At 39.3% G+C, this 18583-nt stretch overlaps 1 protein-coding gene across 1 annotated transcript in view; it reads right to left on the bottom strand.

Annotated features, from left to right (window-relative positions):
• DCP2 (decapping mRNA 2) overlaps positions 1-12556 on the bottom strand; it is a 79033-nt gene extending 66477 nt beyond the window's left edge. Inside the window, exon 1 of the mRNA XM_061158220.1 lies at positions 12009-12556. Coding sequence (XP_061014203.1) covers positions 12009-12039 — 31 coding nt within the window. The 5' untranslated portion in view covers positions 12040-12556. The remainder of the gene's footprint in view (positions 1-12008) is intronic.
• Between the last annotated feature and the right edge of the window lie 6027 nt (positions 12557-18583).

The following is an 18583-nucleotide window of genomic DNA, read 5'->3' as shown; positions in this document are numbered from 1 at the left end:
TCTGCTTTTTAATATGCTGTCTAGGTTGGTCATAACTTTCCTTCCAAGGAGTAAGTGTCTTTTAATTTCATGACTGCAATCATCATCTGCAGTGATTTTGGAGCCCAGGAAAATAAAGTCAGCCACTGTTTCCCCATCTATTTCCCATGAAGTGATGGGACCGGATGCCATGGTCTTAGTTTTCTGAATGTTGAGCTTTAAGCCAACTTTTTCACTCTCCTCCTTCACTTTATTCAAGAGGCTTTTTAGTTCCTCTTCACTTTCTACCATAAGGGTGGTGTCATCTGCTTATCTGATATTATTGATATTTCTCCCGGCAATCTTGATTCCAAGCTTGTGCTTCTTCCAGCCCAGCATTTCTCATGATGTACTCTGCATATAAAGTTAAATAAGCAGGGTAACAATATACAGCCTTGACGTACTCCTTTTCCTATTCGGAACCAGTCTGTTGTTCCATGTCCAGTTCTAACTGTTGATTCCTGACCTGCACATAGGTTCCTCAAGAGGCAAGTCAGGTGGTCTGGTATTCCCATCTCTTTCAGAATTTGCCACAGTTTGTTGTGATCCACACAAAGGCTTTGGCATAGTCAGTAAAGCAGAAATAGGTGTTTTTCTGAAACTCTCTTGCTTTTTCAATGATCCAGCAGATGTTGGCAATTTGATCTCAGTTCCTCTGCCTTTTCTAAAACCAGCCTGAACATCTGGATGTTAATTATTAGAGAAATGCTAATCGAAACCACAATGGGGTACCATCTCATACCTGTCAGAATGGCCTTTTTTTTTTTCTGGCCTCACCATGCGGCATGCAGGATCTTAGTTCCCCAAACAGGGATCAAAGCCAGGCCCCTTGCATTGGGAGTGCAGAGTCTTAACCACTGGACTACCACAGAAGTCCCCAGTAGGGTCATTATTTTAAAGGTCTACAAATAATAAATGCTGGAGAAAAGGGAACCCTCCTACACAGTTGGTGGAAATGCAAATCATAGTGCAGCCACTATGGAGAACAGTATGAAACAGTTCTTCAAAAACAGAGTTATCATTTGATCCTGCAGTCTCACTCCTGGGCATGTATCTGGAGAAAACTATAATCCAGAAAGATACTTTCACCTCAATGTTCATAGCAACATTAATTACAATAGCCAAGACTTGGAAGCAATTGAAGTGTTCATCAACAGAAGAATGGATAAAGAAGATGTAGTATATATTAATACGTACAATGGAATATCACTCAGTCATAAAAAAGAATGAAATTGGGACTTCCATGGTGCTTCAATGATTAAGAATCAGTCTTCAAATGCAGAAGATGCAAGTCTGGTCCCTGGTCCGGGGACTAAGATCCCACATGCTTTGAGGCAACTAAGCCCACATGTAGTACCAACTGAGCCCATGCAACACAACAGAGAGCCTGAGGGCTATGATTAAGACCTGATGAAGGTCTGAAATATGTATTAAATAAATACATGTTTTAAAAGATCATACTTAATGGTGAACGTCTGAACGTTTTCTCACTAGGATAAGGAACAAAGGAGGATGTTCCCTCTCACTTTTCCTATTCAACACTATACTGCAGGCCCATAATCAGTGCAGTAAGGAAAGAAAATGAAATAAAAGGAATAAAAACTGGAAAGGAAGAAATAAAAATATTCTTTAAAAACAACAATAAAATAATGCCATTTGCAGCAATATGAATGGACCCATAGATCAGCGTATCAAGTGAAGCAGGTCAGACAAAGACAAATATCACATGATATCACTTATAGGCAGAATTTTAAAAAAAATTATACACTCTTGCTGAGATCTATTGAAAGTCAGCACACAAGGGTTTGTACAAAGAAAAAGAGAGAAGAATGAAAAAAAGAAAAAGTGATATATAAAGAAACTTATTTACAAAACAGAAATAGACTCATAGACATAGAAAATATAAAGTTATGGTTACCAAAGGGGAAAAGGAGGCGAAGAATAAATTGGAGATTAATGTATATCTATATTCCATATACATTATCTATATACGGAATAGATAAACAGCAAGGACCTGCTGTATAGCACAGGGAATTATATTCATATCTTGTAACAATCTATAATAGAAAAGAATCTGAAAAAGAATAAATAAGTAAATATATACACACACATATATATAGGTTACTTGAATACTTTGAATCACTTTGTTGTACACCTAAAACTAACACAACAATGTAAACTAACTATACTTCAATTTTGAAAAAGTAGAAAAAAGTGACAGTTGGGTATTTATTTATTTTTGTTAATTTTATCTTGAATGCACACACAGCAGTTCTGGATCAGATTTCTCACTCAGTCTTGTCTGACTCTCTGTGTCCCCATAGACTGTGTAGCCCACAACAGTCCTCTCTCCATGGGATTCTCCAGGAAAGAATAATGGAGTGGGTGATCTTCCCAACTCAGGGATCGAACCCGGGCACCTCACACTGCAGGCAGAGTCTTCACTGTCTGAGCCACCAGAGAAGACCTGGATTTCTCAATACCTCATGGTAGACAGGGTGCTGGTCCCCTTGCCTCTGCTCTGATTTCCTTGTCTGTGTAGTAGGGAAATTCTGTGATATGCTCTCTGAATCCTCGTGGATTCACACAGACTTTTCTTGCATCTTAAATGAATGCTATCTAAAGGTCCTTGGGTAGGATATTTGTTTTTGTTTCTTTAGTATTCTGTAGATTTTATTTCATCCTCTCTAGCTTAAGACTTTTAATGGGGAACCTGGTGCCAGGCTGATAGTTTTCTTTTTTGAGTAACTTTTTCTTTCTACCCAGCAGATTCTAAGATGAGTATCGCTGGACTTCCTTAGTGGTACAGTGGGTAGGAATCACACAGCAACTAGAGAAAGCCCATGTGCAGCAAAGAGACCCAGTGCAATCAAAAATATATAGATTAATTAATTAAAAAAAAGATTAGTACTGTTGACTTTTGAAGCTTAGGAACTTTACTAGAACATGCTGCTAAGTCGCTTCAGTTGTGTCCGACTCTGTGTGACCTCATAGACAACAGCCCACCAGGCTCCCCCGTCCCTGGGATTCTCCAGGCAAGAACACTGGAGTGGGTTGCCATTTCCCTCTCCAATGCATGAAAGTGAAAAGTGAAAGTGAAGTCGCTCAGTCGTGTCCGACTCTTAGCGACCCCATGGACTGCAGCCTACCGGGCTCCTCCATCCATGGGATTTTCCAGGCAAGAGTACTGGAGTGGGATGTCATTGCCTTCTCCTTACTAGAACATACTTGTGTGTAAATATATGTTTGTTTTTTTTGTTGCTACTGTGTTTTAATCAATCTGACTGGAATTCAGGAAGACCTTTCCATTTTCAGATTCAAATTGTCCTTTCGCTCATAAAAAATTTCTTCCTTTATTGGTTCAGTTATTGCCTCGTATCCATGTGTTCCTTTCTCTCTCCCTGGTAATATTATTTACACACTGCATTTCTGGTATCTGTCTTCCACATCTTTATTTATTTATTTTACCATTTCTACTGCTTTTATCCTTCTGTGTTTTGAAATCTTACTTCCCTTTGTGTTCAGTCACTCAGTCGTTTATGATTTGTTTCGACCCTATGAACTATAGCCTGCAAGGCTCCTCTGTCCATGGAATTTTCCAGGCAAGAATCCTGGAGTGGGTTACCATTTCCCACTCCATTTCTTCCCTTCCCAGACCACTAATTCAGGTTTCAACATTACCATCCTTTATTTAAATTTATCTAATAAATTTTAAATCTAGAAAATTATCCTTAATATTCCCAGAAATTCTCTTTCATGCTATAATTGAATCACATTAAATTCTCTGGCTTTTGGGGTTATGGTTCATGTTATCATTCTCCTGCAGTAATTTCTGTTTTGCTAGGCGGCACCAGATATATTAGCTATCTTTTGCTGCAAGCCAAATTACCCCAAATCTCTGTATCTGAAAACAACAGCAAATATGTATTTTCTCTGGAGAATACAAGTGGAATCAAAGTACTCCAAGAAAAGCAAAAGTCCATTCAAGATTTTTGAGCAAAAACCACCTGGCCTCTTTGCTTGGACCTGCAAAAAACTTTTCTCTCCTGCAAAAAAGAAAGGCCTTCCTTCTACCGCAGGACTTTACATCCATCTATTCATTCATATACTCAGAGATATTGACTTTTTATAGTTTTAAAACATATCTAAGCATATAAAAAGAGATATAAATATGTGTAGAGATATATTTTTGGCTTTTTGCTTTGAAATAATTTCAGACTTACAGAAAAATTGAAAAATGGCACAGAAAATACATACCCTTCACCTAGACTCCTCAAATATTAGCATTTTGCCGTAATTTGTTTTATTACCCTCTACATATACTTTTTCTGAAAAATTTGAAATTGGGTTGCAAATATGATGCCCCCTTACCACTAAATCCATCAGTATGTATTTCCTGAGAACACAGACATTTTTCTCAATAGTATAATTATAAACATCAAGAAATGGGCATCAGTGGGAAAACAGTATGGACATTTCTTAAAAAACTAAAAATAGAATTGTCATATGATTCTGCAATCCCTCTTCTGGGCATATATCCAACCAAAACTATAATTCAAAAAGATATATACACCCCTGTGTTCATAGCAGCACTATAGCCAAGACATGGAAATAACCTAAATGTTCATCGACAGGTGGATGGATAAAGAAGATGTTTTACACACACACACACACACACACACACACACACACACAATGGAACACTACTCATCCATAAAAAAGGAATGAAATAACGCCATTTGCAGCAATGTGGGTGGGCCTAGAGATGATCAAATCAAGTGAAGTAAATCAGACACAGAAAGACAAACATCCAACATCACTTACAGGTGGAGTCTAAGATGTGACACAAATAAATCTGTCTATGGGACAGAAACAGAATCAGGGCAGAGAACAGACTTGTGGTTACCAACGAGGAGGGATTGATTAGGAGTTTGGGGTTAATAGATGTAAATTGTTATATATAGAATGAAAGAACTACAAGGTCCTACTTTATAGCATAGGGAACTATACTCAGTATCCCGTGATAAACCATAATGGAAAAGAATATAACAAAGAATGAATATATATGTATAACTGAATCATTTTGCTCTACAGCAGAAATTAACAGAACATTGTAAATCAACTATATTTCAATTTAAAAAAATGGGCATCAACAGAAACAGTATGGATCTAACAGAAGCAGCAGATATTAAGAAGCGGTGGGAAGAATACACAGAAGAACTGTACAAAAAACTTCTTAATGATCCAGATAACCATGATGGTGTGATCACTCACCTAGAGCCAGACATCCTGGAGTGCAAAGTCAAGTGGGCCTTAGGAAGCATCACTGCAAACAAAGCTAGTGGAGGTGATGGAATTTCAGCCACGTTATTTCAAATCCTAAAAGATCATGCTGTTGAAGTGCTACACTCGATATGCCAGCAAATTTGGAAAACTCAGCAGTGGCCACGGGACTGGAAAAGGTCAGTTTTCATTCCAGTCCCAAAGAAGGGCAATGCCAAAGAATGTTCAAACTACCACGCAGTTGTGCTCATTTCACATGCTGGCAAGGTAATGCTCAAAATCCATCAAGCTAGGCTTCAACAGTATGTGTACTGAGAACTTCCAGATATACCAGCTGGATTCAGAAAAGGCAGAGGAACCAGAGATCAAATTCCCAACATCCATTGGATCATAGAAAAAGCAAGGAAATCCCAGAAAAACATCTACTCCTGCTTCATTAACAGTGCTAGAGGCTTTGACTGTGTGGATTGCAACAAGCTGTGGAAAATTCTTAAAGAGACTGGAATACCAGACTACTTTACCTCCCTCCTGAGAAACTTGTGTGAGGATCAAGAAGCCACAGTTAGAACCAGACAGGGGACAACAGATTGGTTTCAAATTGGGAAAGGAGTATGTCAAGGCTGTATATTGTCACCCTGCTTATTTAACTTATATGCAGAGTACATCACGTGAAATGCCGAACTGGATGAAGCACAAACTGGAATTGTTGCAGGAAGTGGGACCCCTTCCAGGGCCCAATACTGGGCTCTTGTCTAACACTCAGAAATGAATTGTCTGAGGAGACACATGTGCTGACAAAGCAAGAGACTTTATTGGGAAGGGCACCCGGGTGGAGAGCAGGAGGGTGAGGGAACCCAGGAGAACTGCTCTGCCGGTGGCTCACAGTCTCGGGTTTTATGGTGATGGGATTAGTTTCCGGGGGATCTTTGGCCAATCATTCTAATTCAGAGTCTTTCCTGGTGGCGCACGCATCGCTCAGCCAAGATGGACGCTAGTGAGAGGGATCCTGGGAAGTGGACGGACACGCGGTGTCTCCTTTTAGACCTTTCCCGAGCTCTTCCGGTTGGTGGTGGCTTATCAGTTCCGTATTCCCTACCAGGATCTCCTGTCATAAAACAACTCATGTGAATGGTTACTAAAGGGCCTGACCAGGGTGGGTGGTTTCAGTCAGTGTGCTTCCCCTAACAGCTCCCCCCCTGAGAGACTTCATATTCAAGATGCTTCTTGGGAATTGGGGCAGAGGTCTCTTTCCTCTGTAACTTCTTCCTGCTGTGCCTGGGCGTAGGCCTGCCTAGCAGAGCAGAAGTCTCTCTCTACCTGATCTAAGTTGGGGTGTTCCACATCTGAAACCAGCATCCACCCTTGTAATAACAATTTAGTTTGAAACTGTTGGCTCCTCTCAGAGATGAAATAGACAGGGGCCAAACAGGAGACCTAACAGGATGGCCATCTCTGGTCCCTGGAAACAGAAGGCAACATTTGGGGTGAGGGCTGCAGGGTTTGTGACCCTTTTTGATTGGTGGTGGTGAGGCAACAGAGCTGTGCCCCAGGACTCTTGTGTTCAGTCTGAAGTCACCATCCTCCACCTGGGTGGGGGCTCCAGTTCTGTAGAAGAACTCAAAGACACTGTTATGCATATTTCTTTGAGTGGGAACCAGGACCCTGTCTGGAGGCTGTACCACCATTTGATTGTTTCTCCTCTGTTTCTGTATCCCCTCCCTTCCCTGATTAGCAATTGTTTGAATCCACCCTTTGGAGCTCAGGGAAGGTCAAGGAGGCTGAATGAAGTCCATATCCTTCAGACAAGAAATGGAGAACACACAGCAGATCTATACTCCAGGGCTCCACAGAGTCCCGCTCAGTTTTAATTTAGGGAACTGGGCAACTATGACTGTGATAACTTCCTGTCAAAATGGGGCATAGGACTGCCTCAGCTTGGAGAAGAGACACTGGATTTGAAGTATTCCTGAGTTCCAAGTCCTAGATCTGAGCCTTGTATGATTAAAATCTCAATTCCTTGGTCTGCCATTTTGTTGTAACAGACCCAATTAGAAGTAGCTGGAGGAGGGATAACTGGAATTTTAATAGACAAAATAAATCTCAATTCTTTTTAGAAGAATAGGCCTGAAACCCAGTCTGGACCTGGCACTTTGGGGAGACTTGTAGCCAGGTAGCGGTTGCCTAGTTTTATAAAAAGTACGGTTGCAGTTACTAGCTTCCAGCAGACATTGTTTTGAGAATAGTGGCATCTAAGCCTGCCATGACTCAGAAAACTCAAGTGTTAGCAATACAACGTCTAATCTGAAATCACGCCCATAGTATCACCTAGTTATTTCCCAGGATGTCTGAACCATAGCCACTCTATTTTGACTTTTTAACTGTAAAATTTTCCTTACTAGCCAAAGCAAATGTCACCATTAATGATGTCAGTGTTTCTCTAGGTATGAGAAGATGCAAGAATTGGAACTCATAAAATCTTCTCCTGAAAGGATCTAACTGTCTGAAGGCCTGTTCTGCCAGTTTTTCCCAGAGCACAGAGTGCCTCATTCCTGATTTTCACCCTGAACTCCTTTCAGGGGCATTGAAAGTCAGCAGTTGTAGTGGCCATGATTGCATTTCATGACCATTTTATCCCATGGTGCTGAGAATGTCCATTCTCAGGTTTGGCAAAGACTTTGTTGATAGGCCACTCAATGTGCTGTTACTGGACTAGGCCATAAAACAGTATCCAAAATTCTCTGGACCACCTGTCTTACTAGCCTCTTGGTCCAGGAAAATATTCCCTCTTGTTGCTTCTTCCCATATCTAGAGTTACACTGTTACCATCATCGATCTCATAGGGAACTATATATTATTCTATCAGAGGCCTCAGTCACACATTTAGCAGTGCAAGAAACAGCAATTTTGTAAAACAGGTGAAATACAAAGAACATAGCCAGCAGTATTAGTAAAGTCACAAGTGAGACTTAAGTTAAGAGCTTCCATTAGATGTAGCCCAGTATATCTCAGGTCATCTGACTTAGTCTGCTCTGTAGAATCTTTATCTTACAGGGAAATTATATATTGGACCATCTATAAGGCACATAGCCCAGTTTTCTAGTGTTACTAGACTGATTATCCTTAATATGATTTAATTGTTTCCAACATAGAGGAGACTCTAAACCCAAATTACCATAGCCTGGTGTTATCTATATAAATCCATCCCATAATTGTGGGAGATTTTTTTCCTCCTTGCTGAAACTTTGCTTTTTGCTCTGATTGAGCTTGAGTAATAGAAGAAAGCTCAAATTTATGGCCAGGGTCAGAGAAGGCATTATTAATTGGCCCAATGAGGGGATCTCATCTAGTAATATCATAGTGAACTGAATATGACTATAATTTTTTTAAGTAAATTTTCTCAGGGCCAACCAGTTAGAGCCTTGTAGTAGAGAAATTTACCAAAGTAACCCAGAACTAGACACAGGTAATTGGCCACAAACCCAACAACTGGATTGATTTCTAAAACTAGCATAGGATCAGGGCTATGATAGAAAAGCATTTGATTTATATGCAAAGGTCTAAGAAGTCAAGAAAACATTATAAATGATCATACGAATCAGGTCCAGCATCTTGGACAAGCTGTCTACCTCTGATGTCATCATCTTCTCATCCTGGTGTAGTGTAGTTTCTCCTGTTTGAGAATCATTTTAAGGTGAGATCAGGTCAGCTATCTTCTCTATAGACCAATCTAGTGTAGGGGCCTTTGGAAGTGGGAATTAGTCTAAGAGTTAATTTCCCTTCAGTATCATTGTGCATGAGCTAGTAAAGAGTACCTGATAAAAAGTCCTTCCATCCAGGTTGGAGACAGTCCCTTAAATTATGTTTTTTTCCAGTCCTGGTTGCAGATCATGAAGCATCTGATCTTCATCCAAAGATAGAACTGAGATAAGTTTCAAAAACAAACTTAGGGTGTTCTTTAAGAATTCAATTAAATTTTGCATTAATATCACATAACAGCAAAGAACTATCCAAGAAATGAATTTTACTACATGCAGACCTCCATTAACAAACTGGGATTTAATATTTATTGAAACATATTTTTCTCCCTAAAATTACCCTCATTTTTATCAAATATAACCAAATTAAGGCTAGTTTGTTTGCAAAATAGGTCTGTTCTCACTAATTTTGGTCTGATGATTTATATAACCATAATTGATCATAGACTTTCTATTTTGCTGAAACATTTATAGAGTCTCAGGCTGAACTTTTAAAATAAAACAGGGCTGGAAACTCATGCCAAAGGCTTATCACAGATTTTACCTAACAAATCTAAGTGACTTCTTCCCTTTTTAAGGTCTCAAAATTCCTTGAGATCTTTGCACCTGTTAGTGAGATAACTTTCCTAATTCATTCGATAAACTTATTGGAAACCTAAGAGTTTCCAATTTCTGGATGAGTCAGAGAGAAAATACAATTGTTTTGTTTATAATGTATAATTTTACCAAAGTATTGTCATAATCAGTTTGAGAGGAAGGTTTTCCGTGCTCCTGGAAAACATAAGATTCAAACCTGTAATTTTTCAGACAGAAACCATTAAAGTTATAAGCATATTCACTGGTTCATTCAGTCCTTTTGTTAACTTTTGTGAAGTCATCAGGTTTTCCATTAGAATACCAGGACATATCAGAATGTTAAGAACTCCATATAATTTCTAGGATATCTGTATTATAACATGAGCGGATTTATTACTCATTTGATAATCTTTTTCACGTAATTTAACCAACCAAATATACACAGTTTAATATCTCTCTTAGGGATGTTTCAGGAGCCCTCTGAAGCACCCCAAAGTTAGCTAGAGGTCAAAAGAACTTCAAAAGAATTCGATTTAGGAAGTTTTATTGAAAAGATCAATCAAAAGGGTTTAGAACATTTGGTCAGATTTAGTTGATGGGTGTATCATTCAGCTTGTTGATATGTCACAATGGGCATAAAAACCAAGGCTCAAGGTCTAGTGAAAGTCAGCTTTGCCATCTTGGACCTAATTGGCTCTAACCAGTTTTCTTTCTTCCTAACAAAATCCATTTATCTAACTAATTGTAATACAATTTTAGAAAATCCTGATCATGCATAACTCTTTTTAGTATTTTTCGCTTTTTTTTTTTTTTTTTTTACTGAAAACACACTTGCTACTTTCCTTTAGCAACCAAGAACTAACTTTTATATTAGCATTTTATAGATTGGTGAGCATAAATACCAGTGATAATTTCTAAAACCCTTGCTTTCTTAAAACATTTTAGGATGGCACCAAACATTATTCACTTATAGTCCCAAATCTCTTTGTTTCTCTGTAAAAGGAAATTAGCGTTTAGTAGTAAATGTTTCAAAATCTTATTTTATTTGGAAATGGCCTAACTATTCAATAGACTTCTAACACTTAGCACATTTAGCACAACCCTTAGAAATTCAAGTTACGCCAATTTGGAGAGACTATTTTAGACAGATATTCCTAAAGAATAATTATTCTTAATAGAGTTTATATAAAAGCTCATATCTCATTTACATTTTTTTTAGAAGTTTCTTCACTCGAGGTAATTTCCTTATTGACAAATTTGTAAGAGATATGATAATATTTAACTTATATTAAACCTAGGTACAATGAAAACATTCTACTTAATGTTAATTACTCTAAGACATGTCTATATTAGATAGGTCAACAAATAAACATTAATATCAGGTATTTAATACTGAATATTTACCAGTGCACATGACCCTGGAATTTATTGCTTAATTTAGAATTATTTGATTTGTAAGCACTTACCTTTCTTTAAGCCAATTAAATAGAGTTCATTTACAAATTAATCCCCAAAATATTATCCAGAGATAAAGACATACTGAGACATATTTAGACAGACACAACGAAAGATCTAGCTTCATTTTCGAAATTTAGTCGTGAATTAGATATTACAATATAAATTTTACTAGTTGATAAAAAACAGTTGGAATAAATAAAACTTTTAAAGGCCTTTTCCCATTTTGCGTCAGTGTCAGGGGTTAGAGATGGTCTAGATAAGTGTTCCTGAGAGCCCTGGTCTCAAGGCTCAGGGAAAGAAAATCAAGTTCTAACAAAATGGCGGCAGGTCTAAACCAAATGGTGACCAGACAAAGCAAAATGGCCATTAAAAATCACAACACAGAACACAGAGTTAAAACACACACCTATATATCTGGCAGTCCTCATCAGACACTCCCTTAAATACAAGAATACAGTCTCTCAGAAAACCTCCTAGAGAGACATAGAATTTCAGATCCAAGTACTAACACTTTAAGGAAAATATCTCAGGTTTTCAAAGGTTTCAAAGGGAGGAAAGGAAGCCAGGTTGAAAGAAGAAGGGGGAGGAGGTGGGAGAGGGGGCAAAAGGGGTGGCCTTACAGACGTCTCCTGCCACCTGCAGATACCCAGGCATTACGGGACTTTACCTTGGGCCTCCAGAGAAGGGAGGACTGGAACTCGGCCCTACCAGAAATCAGACCAGAACAGAACCTGAATTCAAGTTCTCTGCCAAGAGGAGGTGATCAGTCTCCAATCCTCAGCTCAGGCTGAGGCCCTTCGACTAGATTCCTGCGGTCCAGGACCAGGGAACTAGAAAGAAGGGGGAGGATAGGAAGGGCTAAGGAGAGGAAAGAGAGAAAGAAGGGGAGAGAGGTCAATAAAATCTCTTGTTCCTTACCGGTCAGGGCAGTCTGGCCAGTTGTCCACATCAGGAGGAGACCAGGGACAAAAAGTTCCCAGTATTGGCCGCTGGATCTGGTCCATTGGCAGGCAAGCTGGCCCCTGAGTACTCCAAGTGGTCAGGATGTCAGTTGCAGTGAAGAGTCCCACCAGAGTTGCCATTTGTTGCAGGAAGGGGGACCCCTTCCAGGGCCCAATACTGGGCTCTTGTCTAACACTCAGAAATGAATTGTCTGAGGAGACACATGTGCTGACAAAGCAAGAGACTTTATTGGGAAGGGCACCCAGGTGGAGAGCAGGAGGGTGAGGGAACCCAGGAGAACTGCTCTGCCGGTGGCTCACAGTCTTGGGTTTTATGGTGATGGGATTAGTTTCCTGGTAGTCTTTGGCCAATCATTCTAATTCAGAGTCTTTCCTGGTGGCGCACGCATCGCTCAGCCAAGATGGATGCTAGTGAGAGGGATTCTGGGAAGCGGACGGACATGCGGTATCTCCTTTCAACCTTTCCCGAACTCTTCCAGTTGGTGGTGGCTTATTAGTTCTGTATTCGTTGCCAAGATCTCCTGTCAAAAAGCAACTCATGCAAATGGTCACGAAAGGGCTTGACCAGGGTGGGTGGTTTCAGTCAGTGTGCTTCCCCTAACAGAATCAAGATTGCCAGAAATATCAATAGCCTCAGATATGCAGATGATACCACCTTAACGGCAGAAAGAAGTGAAGAGGAACTAAGAGCCTCTTGATAAAGGTTAAAGAGGAGAGTGAAAAAGCTGGCATAAAATTTGATGTTAAAAAACATAAGGTCATGGCACTCGGTCCCATCACTTCATGGCAAATGAGAGTGAGTGAGTGTGTGAAGTCGCTCAGTCATGTCTGACTTTTTGCAACCCCATGGACTGTAGCTTACCAGACTCCTCTGTCCATGGGATTTTCCAGGCAAGAGGATTGGAGTAGGTTGCCATTTCCTTCTGAAAGGTTGTTGCTGAACCACGAAAGACTCAAGGGTTCTTGGCCTCCGGAAAAGAAGAATTCAACCCGGGGCCAGAGACAACGCTTGATAGCTCAGAGCTTTAATGTAATAAAGTTTTATTAAAGTATAAAAGAGATGGAGAAAGCTTCTGACATAGACATCAGAAGGGGGCAGACAGAATACCCCCCTGCTAGTCTGTGGCTGGATGTTATATAGCTACTAGCAGTCTGCTAATTAAAGAAAGGAAATGTCTCAAAACTCAGAGAATGGCACCAGGCCCCTCACCCACAAGATGAATTTTGAGATAATCTTGGCACCAGGTGAGTAATCTCAGGCCATAAAATGATTGACATGAATCTTGAAGAAAGGCAGATTCGCATACAAAGACGTAGCTTCATTAACATACATTAGAAGAACAATGCATCAGTATGGCATACTGGTTTGTCAAGTAGGTTCTGAGCCTTTAGGCAGAATGCATAGTACATTAACATATCTTAAGACAAACATTTCCATAAGAAAAATGCATTGGTTAGCTCAAGGTTTGCGACAAGTTCAGGTGGAACCAGGTGTCATTATGGCAACAGAGTTTTAAGAGAAACCACTTTTTAAATTTGTATAGAAAAGGGGGAAAAAAAATATAACACTAGTTTGTTTCTTCCTGCCGCTTAAGAGAGAGATTTAAAAAATGTCTGACACTTGCAGCCTATTTCCTCCATTTGGAGACCCCTGGCCTTCCTGACTGTTACCCTCTCACTTCTCCAGGGGATCTTCCTGATGCAGGGATCAAACCCAGGTCTCCCACATTGTGGGTAGATGCTTTACCGTCTGAGCAACCAGGGAAGTCCTTTTATGGCAAATAGATGGGGAAGAAATGGAAATAGTGACAGAGCTTATTTTCTTGGGTTCTAAAATCACTGTGGATGGTGATTGCAGTTATGAGATTAAAAGATATGTGCACCTTGGAAGAAAAGCTATGACAAACCTAGACAGCACATTAAAAAGCAGAGACATTATTTTGCCAACAGAGGCCTGTCTAGTCAAAGCTATGGTTTTTCCAGTGGTCATGTATGGATGTGAGAGTTGGACTATAAAGAAAGCTGAGCACCAAAGAATTGATGGAGAAGACTCTCAAGAGTCCCTTGGACTGCAAGGAGATCTGTCCAGTCCATCCTAAATGAAACCAATCCTGAATATTCATTGGAAGGACTGATGCTGAAGTTGAAGCTCCCAACACTTTGGCCACTGATGCAAAGAGCCGACTCACTGGAAAAGACCCTGATGCTGGGAAAGATTGAAGGCGGGAGGAGAAGGGGAAGACAGAAGATGAGATAGTTGGATGGTATCACTGACTCAATGGACATGAGTTTAAGTAAGCTCCAGGAGTTGGTGACGGATAGGGAAGCCTGGCATGCTGCAGTCCATGGGGTCACAAAGCGTTGGGCACGACTGAGTGACTGAACTGAACTGAAGCTACAGATCTTATTCAAATGTAGCTAATTATTTTACTAATGTCTTCTATAGCAAAAGAAAAACCAACTGATGATGCTATGGTTGAGACTCCAAGCTCCCAATGCAGGAGACCTGGATTTGATCCCTTGTCAAGGAACTAGATCCCACAAGCCACAACTAAGAGTCCAAGTGCTACAACTAAGACTCAGTAAAGTCAAATTAAAAAAAAAAAAAAGAAAGGCATTTTTCTGTGGTCCAGGATCCAATACTAGGTCATACACTGCATTTAGTTGGCATGTCTCTTTCATCTCCCTTCATTTGGAAGAGTTCCTCAGTCTGTCTTTTTCTACAGATATGTTTTCATAAAACCATAGCTCAGTTCAGTTCAGTCGCTCAGTTGTGTCTGACTCTTTGTGACCCCATGGACTGCAGCACACCAGGCTTCCCTGTCCATCACCAACTCCCAGAACTTGCTCAAACTCATATCCATCGAGTCGTTGATGCCATCCAACCATCTCATCTTCTGTCACCCCCTTCTCCTCCCACCTTCAATCTTTCCCAGCATCAGGGTCTTTTTCAATGAGTCGGTTCTTCACGTCAGGTGGCCAAAGTATTGGACTTTCAGCTTCAGCATCAGTCTTTCCAATGAATATTCAGGACTGATTTCTTTTAGGATGGATTGGTTGGATCTCCTTGCAGACCAAGGGACTCTCAAGAGTCTTCTCAAACACCACAGTTCAAAAGCATCAATTCTTTGGCACTTAGCTTTCTTTATAGTTAGAATATTTAGTTAGACTAATTCTGTATAAATCTATGTCATTTGTCTTTTTCACTTAGTCTATCTTGGACGTTTTCCATTTCAACTCATTTTTATCTGCCTCATTCACTTTACTGGCTGCTTAGTAGACAGTATCAGTCAGGATAATCTACGTTATGCTATGATAACAACACAGAATTCAGTGGCCTAACACAAAAGCTGATTCCCTGTGCATCTGAGGTTTGCTGACCTGGCTGTCAAGGCTCAGGCTAGCTGCTTCCGTCTCGTGACTCTCCCTCCCAGTGTGTGTTTCTACAAATACCACACTAGAAGGGAGCATGGAGGATCAGCCATGGGCTCATAAAATGTTTCTCTAATCTCAGGGGCCAAATCAAATCACATCAGCATGCTCAACTTCAAAGGGGCAGGGAAGTGCATTCCCTTCATGGACTCAGGAGAAGAGACTAAGAAATATTGGTGAGCACTAGGTGCACCTACCAGACACATCACTGAATGGTTATACCATAATTTTATTTACATAGTCTCTTACTGATGGACATTTAGATGACTTCTGGCTTTTTTTCCCAGAGGTTTTTATACATTTATTTTTGTGCACTTGTGTGAGTATATTTACAGCATAAATTCCAAGAAATGAATTTGCAAAAGCAAAAGGAACGTCCAGCTGAAGTTTTGACAGATCAAGTCTGCTATTTTGAGCTATGTGCAATGTGAGTGAACAGAAGGCAGACAACAATGAAATGAGAAAATCAAGGAAAGAAAGAGATGGAAGAGACAGAGCAGATTTCAAAGCCCAACTTTCCAATTCACAGGCCCTTTGAATGCAAGCATTCATGTCTACTAATCCTCAGTATGCATTCAGTAAGCCCCTGTTTTTCAGTTTTGCATGTTTGTATGTGTTTCTGCTCCTTGCCATAAGTTATACCAGACTTCAAGGGGGACAGAAAGAGGCATGGCATAATCCCTACTCTCTTGTCAGTTTTCAGCCTAGTAAAGAGTTGGGACAGGAAAGGACGTGAGCACTGAGTTATCCAACCAGAAGCTTCCCCACTGAACACGTGTTTATGATTTGACCTGTTTTTAAATCCAGTGCCAATGGTTGATGGAATGAATTTTCCTCAGATCTGGAAAAAGAACACAGTCCAAGAAAAGTCTTGTTTTTCCATCTCTGCACCAGAGTATATTTTTCTCATTTTTAAAAGCCCAACTCACATTTCACTTACTTCATGAAGCTTCATCTACTGCTATCAGATCTCATCTGATCTCCAACTTTTCTTATGACATGTGACATACAAGTTAGCCTAAATTTGGTTTCATACTGTCCTCAGTTTGTCTTATTTCTAGAATTAGATTTTAAGTTCTTTGAGTGTTGGGAAAATATTTTATATTTTTAAAATTTCCTACAGAAACTTACAGATATATTACTTAATAAATGTATAATTGTTGACTGATTAATTCTACCTAAGCCATGAAAACCAGACTTAACATGGGTATATTTAAAGCCACAAATTAAGGAAGGACAACTCAGCTAAAATCAACATGTGGTTCACATTTGCCAAGATTCCCAAGGAATAAAGATTACTGCCTTGTTGATATAACTGCAGCAATTCTGAAAGCCTATATATGCACCTTCTAGTGACTACAAACTATTTTCTTAGACTTGTATAAACTTGGCTTAAGTAAGTTTACACACATTTTATAGGCAGATTTATAAAATATGGTAGTCACTCTATAAATAATCATTCTATGCATATGCATGCATGCTCAGTCATGTCCGACTTTTTGTGACACCATTATTTTAAGTATTGGAAGCTTCTTTCTCCATTTCTTGGAAAATCTTTCTATAAATGTCACTGAATATCATTTCCAAACTTCCCAGGCAGTCCAGTGGTTAATCATGCTTCACCTTAAGGGGCCACGGGTCTGATCCCTGACTGAGAACTAAGATTCCATAGCTTATGTGGCAGGGCCAAAAAATAAACAAACAAAACAAAAAAAGACATTCAAAATTATGAATATCATTCCTGCAAATGTTTGCATATTAGTATGTATCCATAAATAACATATTCTATTACCGTCATGTATATTCTAAGTGTTATCATATTCTACTTATTATTCTGCAACCTCTTCTTTCTCTCTTCACAATATATATTTGTAATTTATCTCATGTTAATATAACTGTGAATAATTCAAGTATCTAGAATTTTATTTTTGTAAAGCCATTTTCTTGTTGATGTGCATTTAAACTACTTTCAGTTTTACCCAGGTTCAAAAAAAGGCTGCAAAGAATGTTCTTGTTCATATCCAATTACACACATACAGAAGACTTTCTCTGTGCTATATGCCTACAAGTAGATTTCTGGGTATTGATACTTTCAATTTTGAGAAAGAAACCATCAACAAAATGTAAAGATGACCTACTGAATGGGAGAAGATATTTGCATATGATATGACAAATCAGGGATTAATATCCAAAATATATAAACAGCTCATACAACTCAGTATCAGAAAAACAAACAACCCAATTAAAAAATGGGCAGAAGAACTGAACAGACATTTTTCCAAAGAAGATACACAGATGGACAATAAGTACATTAAAAGACGCTTATCTTTGCTAATTATCAAAGAAATGCAAATAAAAAACACAGTGAGAGGACTTCCTTGGTGATACAGTGGGTAAGAATCCACCTGCCAATGTAGCAGACACGGGTTTGGGATTTCATGGAAAAGGAGCCTAGCAAGTCAGACACGACTGAGTGACTGAACCACAAAGAGAAAAGGCTACCCTGGCACACTGTTGGTGGAAATGTAAACTGGTACAGACACCGTAGAAAAGAGGATAGCAGTTTCTGAAAAATCTAAAACTACTATATGATCCAACAATTTTGCTCCTAGGTATACATGCAAAGAAAATAAAAATTCAAATACGTAAATGCACCCGAATGTTCATTGATTACCTGGAGGGTGTTATGTTTAGTGAAACAACTCAGATGAAAAAAGACAAACACTGTATGTTATCATTTATTTGTGGAGTCTAAAACATAAGTGAATAGAACAAAACAGAAACAGGTTCATAGATACAGAGAAAAAACTAATGGTTACCAGATGGGAGAGGGCAGCAGGGAGTGGCGAGATAGGGATGCGAGTAGGGAATGAAGAGGTACAAACTACTAAGTATAAAATAGGCCACAAGGATACACCGTGCAGCACAGGGAACACAGCCAGTATTTCAGAATACCTTAAATGGAGTATAAGCTGTAATTTTAATCATGTTTACACCTGAAACTAGTATGATACTGTAAATCAACTGTGTCAATAAAAAGTAATTAATTTCTGTCCTCACTATTTTTTTCTTGCATCTACTTTGTCTTCTGTGGGTTTA

Source organism: Dama dama, chromosome 12 (assembly GCF_033118175.1).
Source record: "Dama dama isolate Ldn47 chromosome 12, ASM3311817v1, whole genome shotgun sequence".
NCBI lineage: Eukaryota > Metazoa > Chordata > Mammalia > Artiodactyla > Cervidae > Dama > Dama dama.
This window is presented reverse-complemented; position numbering and strand designations above follow the sequence as displayed.